This window comes from Tinamus guttatus, unplaced genomic scaffold (assembly GCF_059628265.1).
Source record: "Tinamus guttatus ecotype Peru unplaced genomic scaffold, ASM5962826v1 Tinamus_guttatus_pri_ptg000704l, whole genome shotgun sequence".
NCBI lineage: Eukaryota > Metazoa > Chordata > Aves > Tinamiformes > Tinamidae > Tinamus > Tinamus guttatus.
Genome location: NW_028289238.1, coordinates 12740 through 29403, shown reverse-complemented (window position 1 = coordinate 29403; position 16664 = coordinate 12740). Strand labels below are relative to the sequence as shown.

The following is a 16664-nucleotide window of genomic DNA, read 5'->3' as shown; positions in this document are numbered from 1 at the left end:
CACATTGCCAGCACCCGTCTAACTGTTCTGCCGTTCGCTTTGATCGGTAAGAGCACATAGTAGTATTTAATAGAGTATCATTAAGCACAGCAAAATTAGCTACGTACCCATTGAATTCTTGAGGTTGCCAAACAGGGACACCTATCAAACAAGTACGAAAAGGGTCTCCTGGACGTTCCAAGCTAAGACAGAAGGCACTTTGGCCTGTCTGATTAGCTATGGTGACCCAAATGTTCTCCCTCTGCTGAATTTCTGTCTGCCATTTCCCCTGCACTATTCCTGTCACTGTTATCAAGATGATTACCAAACAGCTGAACCTGGTCCATTCTGACATCCTGGTCCATTGATTGTTCCTGTCTGTTCCGCAACCACGGTCGTACCCACTTGGCTGGTACCCAGGCCGCTCCATCTCCTGCAAGTACACAAGCATAACCCCGTCCCCACGTAATTAACTCGACTGGACCTTCCCAGATCTGTTTCTGCGGCCAGAAAACTTCTACCTGCACCTTCTTTCCTGAAAGATCAGCTGGGTTTTTAGAAAAATGGGTGAAAATAGGTATACTATCATCATTTCGAGGGTTAAGCCAATTTAAAACATAACATGCTTTACTGATTAACTCGTAGGGACTCTTCTCCCCCTCTTTTTTCAAAGCAAACAATAATTGTTTTAAATTTTTATGGTGACGCTCGATAATGGCCTGACCACCAGAATTATAAGGGATACCCGTCTGATGGATTATTCCCCATTGCTGGAAAAAGGTTGCACAGGTGTTACTCTTATACGCAGGTGCATTATCTGTCTTTATGATGTCAGGCTTTCCTAAAACAGCAATTGCCTGAGTCCAATGTTTACAGGCTGACTTGGCATTTGCAGAAGTGGCTGGGGTGGCCCATAAAGCCTTTGAACAGGTATCCACAGTAACATGTAAATACTTGAGGTGCCCAAAAGGTGCAAACTCCGTTACATCTGACTGCCATATCTGTCTTGGTTGTAATCCCCTCGGGTTAGTACCCATTTCCTGTAAAGGGGTCAAGCGTGCACAATCAGGACAAGCAGCAATAATAGCACGAGCTGTTGCTCGGGAAATTTTAAATTCGCGTTGTAACGCTCGAGCAGACTGATGAAAAAATGAATGAGAAGATGATGCCTGCTGTTCCACCGAGCAAGGAATACCTGCTGCTGACACAACACTATCTATGACTGCATTGCCTTCTGTTAAAGGACCAGGGAGTGCAGTGTGGCTACGGATATGTGATACCCAAAAAGCATACCTCCTCTGTTGTATGATGTTCCAAAGCTGAACAAACAAGGCTTGGAGACTATGGTTGTTTACGTGCCCTATAATTGCCCTATTAATTCGTTGAACAATGCCTACCACATACAAGGAATCAATGACTATATTTATGGGCTGATCGTGAAAGGTTAAAAATGCCCAAACTACAGCTTTTAGTTCTAGGACCTGCACGGATGCAGTCTCTTTCCGAATTTGCGTTTTCCAGAGATCTGACTCCCGGAAAGCATACCCATACTTTCCAGTTTTGCTACTAGCATCCGTGAATACAGTAATCGCGTTTGACAATGGTCTTGAGCTCCGGATTTCTCGCTCTTCCAGCTCCAAAGAGGTGTGGAAGAGAGGATGCTTAGGATAGTGATTGTCCACTTTAATTCCCTGAATGGCTAAGGCAAATTCTACGCTGTTCAAGCACCATTCTTCGACTATCTCCAGAGCCTTTAGAGGCAGAATAATACTGTCAGGCTCCCTACCGGCAATTGTTCGTAAACGCTGCCGGGCTTTCAAAACTCCCATTCCAATTGCCTCATGCCTCTGAGTTAAGGTGCGTCGTAGGTGACTTGGAAGAAAAACCCATTCGAGCATAAACAAGATCCCCTTCTCATTTATCTGGGCAATGATTACTGCTACCTCCCTTTTCCGATTATAAACCACCAAAGATATTGGTAACCCTTCCTGTAATCTATAGGCAGCTGTTCCGGCTATCTTCCCCTCAATTCGTTCTAAGGCTGTGGCAGCCTGTGGAGTTAAGCTCCGCTTTTCCGCAGGCTCTTTAGCTCCTCTGAGCAGTTGAAACAACGGCTCCATTTCCTCATTGGTAATACCACAAAAATTTCTGATCCACTGAATGTCTCCCACTAATTTTTGCACACAGTTAACAGTGTCAATTTTTGTCTGCAATTTAAGCTTTTGGGGTCTAATTCTAGCCTCTGTGATAACCATACCCAAATAATTCCAAGGAGCTTGCCTTTGCACTTTCTCAGGGGCAACGACCAAACCAAATTCCTTTAAACAAGTAATTAATTCCTCTTCGTGCGTAGCTGGTAAAACTTCAGGGCTGGCTACTAGGATGTCATCCATATAATGATACGTAATTAAATCTGGGTGATTTTTCCTCCACGGTTTCAGGGCCAAATTCACAAACCATTGACAGATGGTTGGCGAATTCTTCATTCCCTGTGGAAGAACTACCCACTGATATCGTTCCGATGGGCCTTCCCTATTAATCGTAGGAACCGTAAAGGCAAATTTGTCACTGTCTTCCGGGTCGAGGGGTATGGTAAAGAAACAATCTTTCAGATCAATTACTAACAAATGCCATGCTTGTGGGAGCATAACAGGTGAAGGCAACCCTGGCTGTAATGCTCCCATGTTTGCCATGCATGCGTTAACAGCTCGGAGATCATGTAACAATCTCCACTTTCCTGATTTTTTCTTAATGGTGAAAATAGGGGTGTTCCAAGGACTTGTTGACGGCTTAATATGACCTTGGTCTAATTGTTCTTTAACTAGTTCCTTTAGGTAATGCAGCTTCTCCTCTGGCAGCGGCCATTGGTCCACCCACACAGGGTCCTTCGTGGTCCATGTTAACTTTAAGGTGGGGCGGAAGCTGCCCCCAATGGCCGCTAGGGAAAAGGTGTCTGCAAGATGATTCCCCACTGGGCCAGAACATCCCTTCCCAACAGCCACAGTGATGTACACATCACATAAGGTTTTATCATGGCTCTGTTTCCCTCTTTATCCATGATGGTTACAAAGCATCGACTAACCTGCGTAGGAGATTGCCCTCCGATACCTGTCACAGGAGCATCAATTTCTTGCAGATCCCACTGAGGTGGCCATGCAAACTTGGGAACGATAGTGATATCTGAACCTGTATCAATCATCATGGCAACATCAGTAAGACGAATACCATCTGGTCCCACCATACTCACGAGTCTTGTCGGACGCTGAGTAGTTATTTTTTCACAAAAGGCAACCTGGGGGGGTCCAGAAGATCCAAAGCCTTTGTTTCCACGCTGGGCCTGTCCAGGATTAGGAACTAGAGCTCGAAAAGGTATCAATTGGGCTATCCTGCTCAGTGCTGGAATAGTAACAGGAGGATTGAAAATTTTAATCATTATGCCAATATTTCCAGAGTAATCAGCATCAATACACCCTGGTAGAACAAAAATACCCATTTTTGAAGCTGAGGAACGGCCAATCACCAAAGCGGATAGGCCCTTCCCCAGGGGACCAGTGCACGTAGATTCCAATATGTGCACATCAGAATCTCTAATTACTGTGGATTTTGCCACGGCCAAATCGACTCCTGCACTTCCGCAAGTTGCGGAGGAGAGCTCACAGAGGCAGCCATCGTTTGGGGATATTTGTTCGCCGCGTCCCTCATAACGCGGCAGCTCCCGTTTCCCTGCAACTGTGTACCGTTCTTATAACATCGTGACCGACATTCTGCTGCCTTATGCCCAAACTTTTGACATTTAGCACAGTTCCCATTAAATCCTTTCGGGCCCACACCTTCAACTCTAAATTTGTTAGGACACCTTCTTTTCACATGTCCTGGTAGGCCACATTGAAAACACACTCCATGAAATCCTTTATCCCCCTTTCCAGATATTCTCCCCTCCTTGAGTGCTGTAGCCAAAGCCACGGCATGTATTTTAGCCTTCTGCTCTTCTTCGACCAGTGGTGCTCGGGAACATACTTCTATCATTTGAATAATCGAGGCCCCTGGTGGCAGAGTAGCCAACAGTTGTTTACAGGATTGATTTGCGTTTTGTATTGCCAATTCCTTAGCCAATATTGCTTTCATCTCTGGAGGCACATTAGGTGCCATATCCAGGGCATCCTTCAGCCGGTCGACAAAACCGAAAAAAGGCTCGTCTGGCTTTTGCATTATTTTAGTATATGGCAATTGAGGTGTTCCTATCTGTGGCAGGGCAAGAAAGGTTGCTAAAGCTGCATTTTTTGATTGTTGTAATACTCTAGGGTGAAGCGCTGCTTGGGCCTCAACTGCCCGATAACGCCCATTTCCCATCAGTTGGTCGAGAGTGGCGACCCTTAACGGATCATCCATACTACAATTTAGATTTTCCAATTGCTTTTCTTCTAACCTTTCTTGCCACTTTGCTAGCCAGAGCATATAGGTAGTAGAGGAAAGCAGAAGTTCCATTATAGCCCTGCTGTCTGCAGGAACCATACTCGAATATTTAAACAAGGCAGAGACTTGGTTTCGAACAAGCTTATTATCATGTCCATATTGCATCACTGTTTTTTGTAAATCTCGCACCAATTTCCAATCTAAAGGCTCCCACTTGGGGCCCTGGGCTCCCACTACTACGGGGGCTGCTATTGGAGTTAATATAAAGTCCCCCTGTAACCGAGCATTCTCTATCAACCCCTTATACCGCGCTCCCGCGTTAAAAGTTGGATCAATAGGTGGCGCCACATCCTTACTTTTTCCCGCACTATCACTTCCACTTACAGTGGCTCGGAACCACGACAACAACCCTTCTTCATCTGGATCGCTCCCTCCAGCTGCTTCCCCTTTCTTTTGAGCCTTCCATAACTCCTCAATCTCTCCACCCAAAATGTAACCCTCCATACCAAATTTTGCCTGTAGATAATTTTTTGCTTCGTCAATTGTCATACTCCCTTCTTTAACCTTCTGCAGTACCCACTCCTTTTGTCGTTTCATAACCTCTTCATTCACCTTAGAGCTAGAAGTACCTTTTCGCGCCTCCCATTGCCCCAGTTGTTTATCCACATTCTCCAACCCCTCTACGATAGCCTTATGGGCAGCCTTATATGCTGCCTTCACATCCCTTGCCCTGGACCCACAATCTAAGCGCCGCATCTGTTCCAATAACTCCGTCATTCTCTCTGTTTGCTCCCGAAGTTCTCGTCGCATTCCTTGGATGGTACTGTCATCGTCATCCGACCCATTCGGGATCGGTACTTTAATCGGATCCACGTCCATTTCGGGCGCTGTGGGGAGTGGTCGTTCCAGGGGTGGTCGTTCCTCCCCCTCCCACGGTGGAAGATACTCATCCACTCCCCCCCATACTTCACGTTCAGCTAGAGTTACTGGACACGCCTGTCGAGATGAAATCCCTTTTTCCTTATTGTCCATTTCCTCGTATGGATTCGGTTCAATAATTTCAGTCCACTCGGAGTCTCCTGAGCCACTCTCCTCCCCCTTTTCTCCGCCGAGTGCCTCTCGCAAAGCAGCAGCGACTTGAGCCTCCCCGTGCAATTGTTCAAGCATTAGCCGCACGGGACGATATATTTTCGCAAGTCGCCGAGCTTCCTTTGAACCTACTTGCACACCATCCCACAGTTCTTTTCCCACTCGCTCCCAGGACTCGAGCTTATATACCTGAGAAGTTTCTTCTATGAGTTTTTTCTGCTTACAAAACAGCAGCAAGTCAATTAAATCGTCTTTTGAGATCTCAGTTTCAGTCTTTTGAGCGAGCTTTAACAAACTTTCTATAATAGCACGCTCCGTTGCTGATGCAGCAATTTCCATCCTAGTTGCTGATGCAGCAATCCCCATCCTGCCCCTGACTCACCAGGTCAGTCCTGACTCACTAGGTCAGCCGTGGCCACGATCCGCCTCTCCCGGGCGCCCAGCTACTTCTCCGCTGGCTGCAGGATCCCTCGCGTTCTCGGCTCCACTCTACCCACGGTCGAATCACGTCGGGGTCACCAGATGCCGAGGCCCACCCCGCGAGACGGAATGAACGACACTTCAATGTGAAGCAGGTTCAATTCGTTTACTATTCTCTACGGTGTAGCTTTATACAATTCTATCACCTGTAAGCGTACACACGCGCTAAGCAACAGCATTCTCATTGGTTAAGCTATAGTGTCCATGCATAACTAGCTTGCAGCTGGCTGACATTCCTTTCCGATGCTCTATTGCTGGTCCTCCCGGATGCTTATCTGGCTATGGCCGGCCTAGTTCATTAAAAAGTTGCTAACGAGCGTTATCTTCTCCGGGTGGCCTTGGTTCCCATCGCTTCAGTTCCCGGTTCTCACCGCCTCAGCTCCTCGGTTCTCATCACTTCAGCTCCTCAGTTCTCATCACTTCAGCTCCTCGTATTCCTGTAAAAGTGCTAAGGCCCCAACACCTGGGTGCTGGGGCAGAGCTGCGCCAGGGCCAGGAGCGGCCAAGGCCTCGGGGGCTGCTGCCTGAGCCTGGCGCCCTGGCTCTGTGCACCGCCTGCCCTGTGCACGCAGGGCACACGAGGCCCCATGCACAGAGCCAGATCTGCCACCATGACTGTCCCCCTATGCTCTCCTGCTCTCTTCCAGAGCCCAGGAACCCACAGCCTGGCTGGATGCAGCCAGGATGAAGAGCCTATGGAGTGGGAGACCTCTAGCTGTGCCCTCCAGGTATTGCTGCTGCTGCCGGGTGCACATGGACAGCTGGGGATGGGGTTGGCCCCTTCTCGCTTTCCCGATTCTCGCTGCAGGAAGAGGCGCCCTGGGGCCAGACCTCCCCAGCTCTGGGACTTGTCTTGAAAATGCCTCCCTCTCTCTTACAGGCTCCGCACATGGATAGGGGGCCTTCAGGGGACCACCCTGAGCCTATGGAGTGGCTCAGTTACGGCAGCAGCCAGGTACAGCCCCCGTAGCCCCTGGATGCCCTTGCCCTTCCTCTTCCCCATGCACCGTCCCCACCAAGGTCTCCTCCTCTCTTCCAGACCGTGGGGAGCATCACCCTGATCGGCTGCAGCCAAGAAGAGCCGATGGATTGGGAGAGCTCCGGCTGCAGCCCCCAGGTATGGCCCCTGCTGCCGGCTGCACGGGCAGAGCTGGGGCTGTGCCCGGCCCCTTGGCGCTGCTCCGCGCTGCCTTTGGGGAGCAGCCGCGCGGGAGCCTGGCCCAGGTGTGCGGGCGCTCTGGCGGGCCACGGCGCCGGGGCAGAGCTGCACAGGGCGCAGGAGCGCCCAAGGCCTGGGCACCTGCTGCCTCAGCCCCTCTGCCGGCCTCTGGGCTGCGCTGGCCACGCCAAGCCTCTGCCAGGGCACCAATGACGGCAGCGCTGCTGCCAAAGAGCCCGCGCAGCCGCCAAAGAGCCTCTGCTCCACGGGAGCCCCCGAGCCGCTCCTCGGCCCTGCTCACGCCTCCTTTTCCCTTGCAGACCAAGCTCCCCTTCACCCAGGCTGCTACCAGGAAACACTGGGCATGAGGACTCCAGCCCTGGACTCTTTTCTGGATTTTTTTCTATGTAGCGTCACAGTAGTTTTTGGTTGTTGTTGATATTGTTTATATTGTTTTTGATATTGTTGTTGTTACTGTTATTGATATTGTTGTCGTTATTATTGTTTTTGTTATTCTTTCTTGCTCTTGTTTAAATATATATTCCTGTATCATTGCTCATATGTTGCCAGTTTTTTCCAAGTGAGCTCAGGCACAAAAAACCATCCCCACCGCAGGTGTGTGTGTGGAGCCCTGTGTGCACCAGGGGCATGGGAGCAACAGCAAAAAATTCCTTCCTGGAATTCCATTCACATGTGGCCCTGGGGAAGAAGCCCCAGCCCCACTGTGGGGCAGCTCTCAACTCTCCGGGTGCCGCACACAACGTGTCCCCGCAGGGCCCAAGCCACAGGCAAAGGGAAGCTGTCGCGCCCCAGGGACACGGGGCCTGGAGATGCAGGGCCGAACTCCACAAGCCCCTGGGGGACACAGGGCCCTGCAGGGCTGGGACACGCTCAGGGACCATGTCACGGGGGGCAGTGTCCCCGGAGGCAGCTGGTGCAGAAATGGGCTGCTGCCAGGAAGGGCCCCGTGCTGGGGACTACGATGGAGGCTGCTCTGTCCCTCTGCCGTCTGCAGGGCCATCTGCCAGTTGCTCATGGTGACAACTCGGTGCCACAAGAGAAGAGGCCTTACGGCCTGACAAAACCCCACCACTGCCCTTCCAACATCACTGCCGTCCTGGGTGCCCACGGAGCCCTCCCAAGTCACACAGTCACACAGGGGTTGACGTTGGAAGGGACCTCTCGAGATCATCAGTCCAACCCCCTCCTGCACAAGCAGGGACTCCTACAGCACGTTGCACAGGATCACACCCAGGAGGCTTTGGAAGAGCTCCAAAGAAGGAGCCTGCACAACCTCGCTGGACACTCGCTTCCAGTGCTCCGTCACCCTAACTGTCAAAAAGCCCTTCCTCATATGCACATTGAAAGTTTGTAGCAATTTGCATCCATTGTAACTGTGTTGCAATCTACACCCTTTAGCTCTTGGGCTATTGCTGGGCACCACCGAGAAGAGTTTGGCCCTGTCCTTTTTACATCCTCCCCTCAGCTGTTTGTACCTCTTGATAAGTTCCCCTCTCACTCTTGTTTTTTCCAGGATAAACAGGCCCAAATCGCTTACTCTTTCCTCATAAGATAGACGCTCCAGTTCCTTCATCATCTTTGTGGCACTAAGCTGGTCGCTCTCTGCAAGTTCCACATCCCTCTTGTCCTGGGCAGCCCACAATATTTCTGCACACAAGAGTCCAGGTGTGGCCTGAGCAGAGCTGAGGAGAGGGGCACGATCAGCCCCCTCCACCTGCTGCCAACACTCCTCCTCGTGCAGGCCAGCATCCCTCTGGCCATCCTTGACACAAGGGCACATTGCTGCCTCCTGCTTGACCTGTTGTCAAGCAGACTTCCCAAACTCCCCTCCACAGAGCTGCTTAAGAGAGATTGCTTGAGAAGTCATTTCTGGAGCCAGGATTTCACCAAAGCACATGTAGAGATGGTAGTCCTTCATTCATGCTGCCCTTCATTCATGTTGCTGCATGCTTCATTCATGCACTCAGGAAGCTGCATGCTTCATTCACACATTTCTTTGTTCATGCTGCACATGTGCACCGGCAAGGGGGATTTATATGTAAATGACTGACAGAACAAAGCCTTCACTCTCTATGAGGAGGGCAGCCTCACAACACCTGCTTGCTCTGCTTCATTCCCTCCCAACCATTACACCACAATTCTCACACCTTGCTACCAGCATGGTCACCCTGCTCAATCACCTCCCACAAAAGACAGGCCTCACAGCTAAAATCACTAGCCACTGCATGCTTAGCGAAGCCTCCAAACATTGCCCCTGCTTCCTTTCATCCCTACCCAGCACGGGCACCACAGCTGCATTTCCCTTTGCAGCATTTCCCTACTAAAAAGCTGTCCCCAACACCCACACATTCCACATAAAATCTCTGTCAACAATACACTTTTCTCTTCAGGCCTAGAGTAATCCACTTGCCCTACTCAAATACCACCCTCCAACAATACATATGGAATGAGCAAGCAAAAAGGCACACACAGACACTGATGCAGCAAGAACATATGCTGGAGTTTGCATGCACTTTTCAAGGACTTCTCAAATAAGAATCTGGAAAGTCTTGCAGAGGCACCCACTGGCAGTGCACAATGCCACTCACTCATGCTGCAGGGAGTAGAGAATCTTACGCAACTTGTCTGCAGATTCTGGAAGGATCACCTTATGAGGATGACCATATCATGGCCGTGTCTTCTTCCACCTAATAGTATAAATGACAGGGCCTAGCACTGATAAGCGGAGCAGGAATCGGGAATGACACCTGACCAACACTTATGGCTGGACCGCCAGAATCCCTCCCTTACCCTTAACCCGGCACCCTGCACTAAAGGAAACTGCTTGCAAGGATGAGAATCCTCTGAACATTCAGGAAGAAATGTCCTAGCATTTACCACGTACAAGTAGTGCTTCCCTCATGTATGATGCTAGCAATTCTGTGTACGAGATTTGGGAAGGCCTCAGGGCATCCTCAAAATGTGTCAAATTAGATGCTTATACCAAGGACAATTAAAAATCAACCTGCTATTAATCCCTAAGTGTAGGGCCTTCCTTCACCTGACCTGCACACGTGTCCCACAGGATGCCCAAAGGGAAAGGAGCCCCAGCCCCACCGCGGGGCAGCTCTCAACTCTCCAGTTGCCGCACACAATGGGTCCCCTCAGGGCGCAAGCCACAGGCAAAGGGAAGCTGTCCCGCCCCAGGGATACGGGGCCTGGAGATGCAGGGCCGAACTCCACGAGCCCCTGGGGGACACAGGGCCCAGCAGGGCTGGGACACGCTCAGGGACCACGTCACGGGGGACAGTGTCCCCGGGGGCAGCTGGTGCAGAAAGGGGCTGCTGCCAGGAAGGGCCCCGTACTGGGGACCACGATGGAGGCTGCTCTGTCCCTCAGCCCCTTGGGGAACAGGGACTATGGCAGGTCCTAGTGCTCTTGTGATTTCCAGATCATCACTGTAGGCACCATCTGCTTCTCCAGCACAGCAGAAGACCTTATGCTGAAGCTGTTCAATGTCCTGACTTCCAGGAGACACAGAGTTTGCTCAGGTTAATTGCTTGGTAGGATTCCGTTGTTTCCTTTCCCCCCTGATGCAGTTAGAGGAGTAGTGAGGACACCTGCAGAACATCTCCCAAGGAGTCAGTGACCAGCACAGCACGTGGTGGCAAGTGTGGCATGTGAATCCACCCACTGAGGCAGGTTCCGTCTGGGACATGCAGGCATGTTCTTTTCTGTCAGGAATATCAAGCTGCTTCTTGGGAAGTAGCTACTCAAGCGCTGCACAGCGGACATAAGGAGACATTTTGAGTAGATTTAAGAGCTTCTCAAGGGACAGTGTGGGGCATCCTGCCTTGGCCTCCTAAAGGAAAGAGTCAAAATTCTTCAGGCTTTCTTGGTCAGTGCAAGGAGAAAAAAAAAAAAAAAAAAAAAAAAAAAAACTGGAGAACTCGTTATGTTACAGAGAACTCCTAGAAAATAATGTTTGCATTTTCATGGACTATCAGGAGTTTTCTAAGGGGTAGCGCATACAACGTAGGAAGACGCAGCGAAGAAAAATAAGTAAATAAATAAATAAAAGAACAAAACATTTGCAAACTCCAAGGTCATAAGATAGATTGCAATAACCATCTTACACTGGACAAATACCAACGCAGGAGCTCAGGTATCAGTTTCACTCTGAAACACTGAAGTTCCACATTGCCTGCATGAAGGATATATTCTAGCTTTAAACACTCCAGGATGGCTGATTGGAAAGGGCCTTCAGAGACTTTGTTCATCCTCACGCTCTGACAGCAGATAGTTAGGGTCCGGCGGCCGGAAGATATCGCGCTGTACGGAAAGATAGGGCCCCTAATAGCCAATAGCGTTTAGTTTATGACATAAGCAGACGGCTGTGACGTTGTAAACCTTAGCTATATAACACCGTGTAACTATCAATAAACGCCATTTGCCATCCACCGCATTGGTGTCAGCGAGCTGATGGCCCGAGCGGCCTGGGGGTGGTCGCCGTGCCGTTCCTGAACCAGGTCGCCACGCTGCTTTGAACGGCAACAAGCGGTGCCGAAACCCGGGATCATGGCCTGGACGGGTGAACGGCGGCCGGAGCGGCTGGACCAGCCCGGCGGGGAGGACACTACCAGAGCAACAAGGAGGATGGAAGCCCTTGTGAAGGTCGTATCGCAATTACATAAATATTAGGGGATTGATTGTAAGCCAAAAGATTTTGCTCTCGCTGTTGCCAGGCTTTTAAAAATTAAGGTTATAGACCAGCCAGTGGATATTCTGAAGTCCCTGAGGCGTGTCCCTATAACTGTAGGACAAATATACTAAGGCGTTAGCTGAGGAGACGATGTCTTCGGGTTGTGGGAAAAACCTTAAGGCTTGGGGAAAAGTTGTACAGGTGTTGCAGAAGGCTATATAGGAGCAGGAGACCTGGGTGGCGGTAAGGGACTGTTTGTTGGCCACCCTGAAAATGGGAGTCGGGGCAACCGCACAGACTTTGCACCTCCCAGATGATGGTGATTCTGCTGATCCTAAAGATCTGCAAGAGGGCGATATGTCCCCTCCATCCCCGAACCCCGTCCCGCTTACAGAGGAGCAGAAACAGCCGAAATCTGTTTGGGGCGAGCTAGTCGAGGAAGCTAGGAACATTGAAAAGAAGTCAGAGCTTGGGGACGTCTGGGCCAGGCCACCACCCTATGCCCCCCAAAATGGCGCTGAGCCACAAGGAGAAGGGCAGGGAGAGGATGCCCCCGGCAGGAACGGGCAGGAACCGTTAGATAAACAAGAGGGGGAGGAGAACAAGGAGGAGAAAGGTGGTGGGGGTGACCAGCCAGGTGAGGGAGGCCCGAGTGAGGCGCTGAGAACCGATCAGAGCGGCCATTTCACAAAACGCCTCTGTGAGTAGGAGGCGGGGCGAGCCAAGGAGGGGGGAACAGCCCGCCCGCAACGGAAGTGGGCGGGACGGAAGTAGGCGGGGCCGGAGCCCAACGAGAAAGTACGGGAGCCCGGAAGTGACCAGTCAGTCGAGTTCCGACTCCGGATCAGACACTAGTGAGGACGAGTGGGTCACAACTGATTCAAACTTAAGGGAGGAGGAAATGAAGGTAAACAGAGCTAAGAGCCAAAGAACTAAAAGCCAAAATATTCCCATTCGAATTAAACAAAAACCGCGAAAGGAAGAAACCCCTCTCACGGACTGGAAGGAAATAAAGATCGCATGTGCTGACTGGGCCCCATTGGCCGCGCTAGCGTTCCTGGTCCGGGTGACGGAGGGGGGACAGAGGGTCCACTCTCCGATAAACCCTAAGGATGTGCAAGCGATTGTTAAAACAATTGCAGATAAAGGGACTAATTCTGCCATGGTCTCAACCCTCATAGATGGTATCTTCGGGGGGGACGATCTGCTCCCGTTCGATATAAAACAAACTTGTAGGCTGATCTTTGGTGGAGCAGGGATGATCGTTTTCAAACAAGAATGGGAAGACAACTGTACGAAGTGTTTAGCCCAAGTAACTGGGGCAGATCATCCATTACACGGCTCCAGCCTGCAGCGGTTAATGGGTGCAGACCCAACAATGATCACCCCCCAGGCGCAGGCCCATGGCCTGCGGGCCCATGAAGTTATGACAACTACTCGTGCGGCCAGAGAAGCCATTCGCACAGCCTGTAGAGTTGTTGCCAGACCATCACCATGGTCCACAATAAAGCAAAGTGGAAGTGAGAGCTTTACAGAATTTGTAGATCGTCTCCAAGCAGTGGTCGACTCTTCGTCCCTGCCCATGGAGGCAAAAGGCCCGGTCGTAGCGGAATGTTTACGCCAACAATGCAATTCGGCAACCAAAGAAATCCTGCGATCATTGCCGGCGGGGTCAAGTATCGCAGACATGATTAAGCATGTTGCAAAGGAAGAGCATCTGACCCCAATTCAGGTGGCTGTTCACACCGCAATAGCCAACGTGATGGCAGGTTCTAAATGTGGCCAGGCCGGCCACGTTGCAGTAAACTGCCCTTGGCTGGGGGACTCGCTGGCAGCGCTCCCCCCACGCCAAGATCGACCCAAAGGTCACTGTCAGGAAAGGTGGCAGAGTCAAGTGGTGCCCGCTTAAGTCTATTAAACCAGACCTTCAAATTAAAACTAATGAAAATTGTGAGTTTCTGTTCACAGGACCGGATCATCGGACGCCCCGGTGACAGGCGTCCCGCCCGAGCCTGTGAGTTCCACGCCGACTGAATCCAGAAAACAACAAAACAGCCTCCGCAAGAGGGGGCCGCGATGCCTTTGCGTGATCTTAATTTTGCAGCTTGTCACTATAGGACAGGTAGAGTCACATCAGCCCTTTAAATGGGTACCTGAACAGATGGAACAATCTCGAGCGATTAGTACAAAAGTAACTACAGGGTCACCAAAATGCTATGGTTAACCACCCTGATATCCACCTTGATAGGGCCGATAGCAATGATCATGATGACACTGATCTTTGGACCCTGTATATTGAATAAGCTCATGCGGTTTGTCAAGAGTCGGCTAGAGAAGGTTAACATCATGTTAGTAGACCGCTGACAAATGCTTTAAGAATATATCCACTCAGTATTACCCCCAAGTTATCCCAAGGTACACCCTATTTCTATACCGCGGTATTACCTGTCATCCTCTATCTTCTACATGCCTTCTTCTTTGTGCCTTATGCTTTTATGTCAAGTTTATGATACATAATCTTAAGAGTAACATAATAATAAGAGTAAGTAATAAGGATAAGGTAATAATGACAATAAGTAATAGTAAGATAATAATGAGATAGCAATAAGAATAAGATAATAATGAGAATAAGTAATTAGATAAGAATAAGTAAGGATAAGATAGTCATATTTTAGCTAGTTTTTTTATGCATAGGGAGGGGGAAGATGTTGCAGATTACTACACTGTTACAGATAGTTAGGGTCCGGCGGCCGGAAGATATCGCGCTGTACGGAAAGGTAGGGCCCCTAATAGCCAATAGTGTTAGTTTATGATGTAAGCAGACGGATGTGACATTGTAAACCTTAGCTATATAACACCTTGCTACCCATCAATAAACGCCATTTGCCGTCTACCACACTGGTGTCAGCGAGCTGATGGCCCGAGCGGCCTGGGGGTGGTCGCCGTGCCGTTCCTGAACCAGGTCGCCACGCCGCTTGAGCGGCAACAACTTAGGCCAAGTCCTCCTTCTGTACAGTCAAGCGTGCTTCAGAAATGGGAGAGGCACATCACCCCAAGGTCTCTGCGCTAGTCGCTGCACCCTTAACACCTTCTATCACTCCCTCCACTGAAACTCTTCACACCCCTAGAGGAAATGAAGAGGAAATGGGCTAAAGGTGACCTCAGGCTGCCAAATCACAGGCTGACCAGATACAGGGACTTCTTCACTAACTTGATGTTATGATGAAGCAGTCCTGTCCCACATGCTGATCACTGAGGGATGCCACTAATAGCCAGCTGCCTCTTGGCAGTACTGCACTGCTGATCACTGTTCTCAGTGAGCCTGATGCTCCATCCACCTCCCTTATGGTCCACTGATCCTCTGCAGATCAGTTCACCAAATTGACTAGGAGACTATGAGAAACCTTTTCAATGCCCTTGCTAAAGTGAGAGTTTACAGAATCCCCTGCTTTGTCCTTTTGCACACAGGCTTTCCTCTTGAGGCAGGAGGCAACCAGGTTGCTCTGGGAAGGGCTAACTTTACTCTTGTATCAGGTTGGTAGGTGGTTTCACCAGGAAAATCTCCTGGCTCCTGTCCCAGTGCTGCTCAGCTACAAAAATTATTATTTGTTTGTCCTTAAACTCTCTTGAAATTCCCTTTGCTGCTGCTTGTCCTTGTTGTCTCTTGTCCTTTCCTGACCTTGGCCCCAATCAGACTTTCACCGAGGACAGTGACACCTTCACCTCTAAGCGCAGCCTTGCTGGGGTCTCCAGGCACCGCGCAGGCAGGCCTGCTCCATGGTAGGAGAGGGGTCTGCAGACAGTGGGGCTGCCTTGGGGACCCTCAGCAACAGGCAGCAGAGCAGGGACACATTGCAGGCACCTGGCGATGACAAGAAGGCAAGAGCGTCCCTCCTCCCTGGAGGCAGACGCCTTCTGAGGGCAAGGGCACGCTGGAGATGTGGGGGACCCTGGACACTTCCACAAGGCTTCACACACGGTCTGTTTTTCTCCTGCTTTGGAGGTTTTCCCCACAGATGAATTTTTACTAGTATTCTTACACTTTGTCACTTCTTCCCACATTTTTTTTCCACATTTTCCTCTACTTTGATAATTCTCCCATGCTTTCACTTTTTTTCCTTCTCTTTCCCAAACATTCCCTGCCATGCTTTTGACCATTTTCCCACGTCTTTTACTGCCATGCTTGTGACCATTTCCTTTGTCTTTTACCCAACCTCTCCTTCTTTTCCCATGCTTTCTCAATATTACTGAGCTCTCGGTGTTCTTTTTGCACTTTCCTTTTTTTCCCATCACTTCCCACTTTTTCCACTTTTGTATGTTTTTGACCATATTCCTACACTATCGTTCCTTACCATGTTTTTCCCTATTTTGCACGATCTGGACACTTCTCCAATGCTTTTGCACTTCTTCCCGCCATTTCAATTTTTTTTTCCAATGCTAACATCTGCCAGCTATTATTTTACAACTCTTGTGCTCATTTGCCGCACTTTTGCACTTTTGCCTATGCTTTTAGTAATTTTCCCACTCTTTACCTTCTTCCCCTTCCTTTAACTGTTCTCATACACTTGCCATATTCTTCCCACTCATTTCCACTTGTAGAACCTTGTTAAAAATCCTGTACATATCAATTAAACCTATAACGATTTCTTACATATTAAGACGATAGCTTAATGTCTCTGAGCTAGGCAGGGCATCTAGATGGGGACAAGAACCATTTCTTTACATATTGATTGCAATTAATAAATAGTATTAACTCACTTCTCCACTCTTCCCACTCAATGCTGCACCCACAGGGCAGGAATTTCGGGGGTGGTAAATGAGCATGAGAAGAAACAAGCCCAT

The 16664-nt window shown here is 49.8% G+C and overlaps 2 protein-coding genes across 2 annotated transcripts in view; one reads left to right on the top strand and one right to left on the bottom strand.

Annotated features, from left to right (window-relative positions):
• The window catches only part of LOC148591790 (syncytin-A-like), a 60419-nt gene extending 59672 nt beyond the window's left edge, over positions 1–747 (bottom strand). The window contains exon 1 of the mRNA XM_088536735.1: positions 725–747. Coding sequence (XP_088392861.1) covers positions 725–747 — 23 coding nt within the window. The remainder of the gene's footprint in view (positions 1–724) is intronic.
• A 2432-nt stretch (positions 748–3179) lies between these two features.
• On the top strand, positions 3180–13291 carry LOC148591789 (uncharacterized; the record flags this gene model as incomplete). Its single annotated transcript, XM_088536734.1, is given in 5 exon segments — positions 3180–3191; positions 5191–5281; positions 12256–12505; positions 12507–12686; positions 12747–13291. Coding segments are annotated over 5 exon segments (1078 nt in total), but the record flags the coding sequence as incomplete, so codon positions are not given.
• Between the last annotated feature and the right edge of the window lie 3373 nt (positions 13292–16664).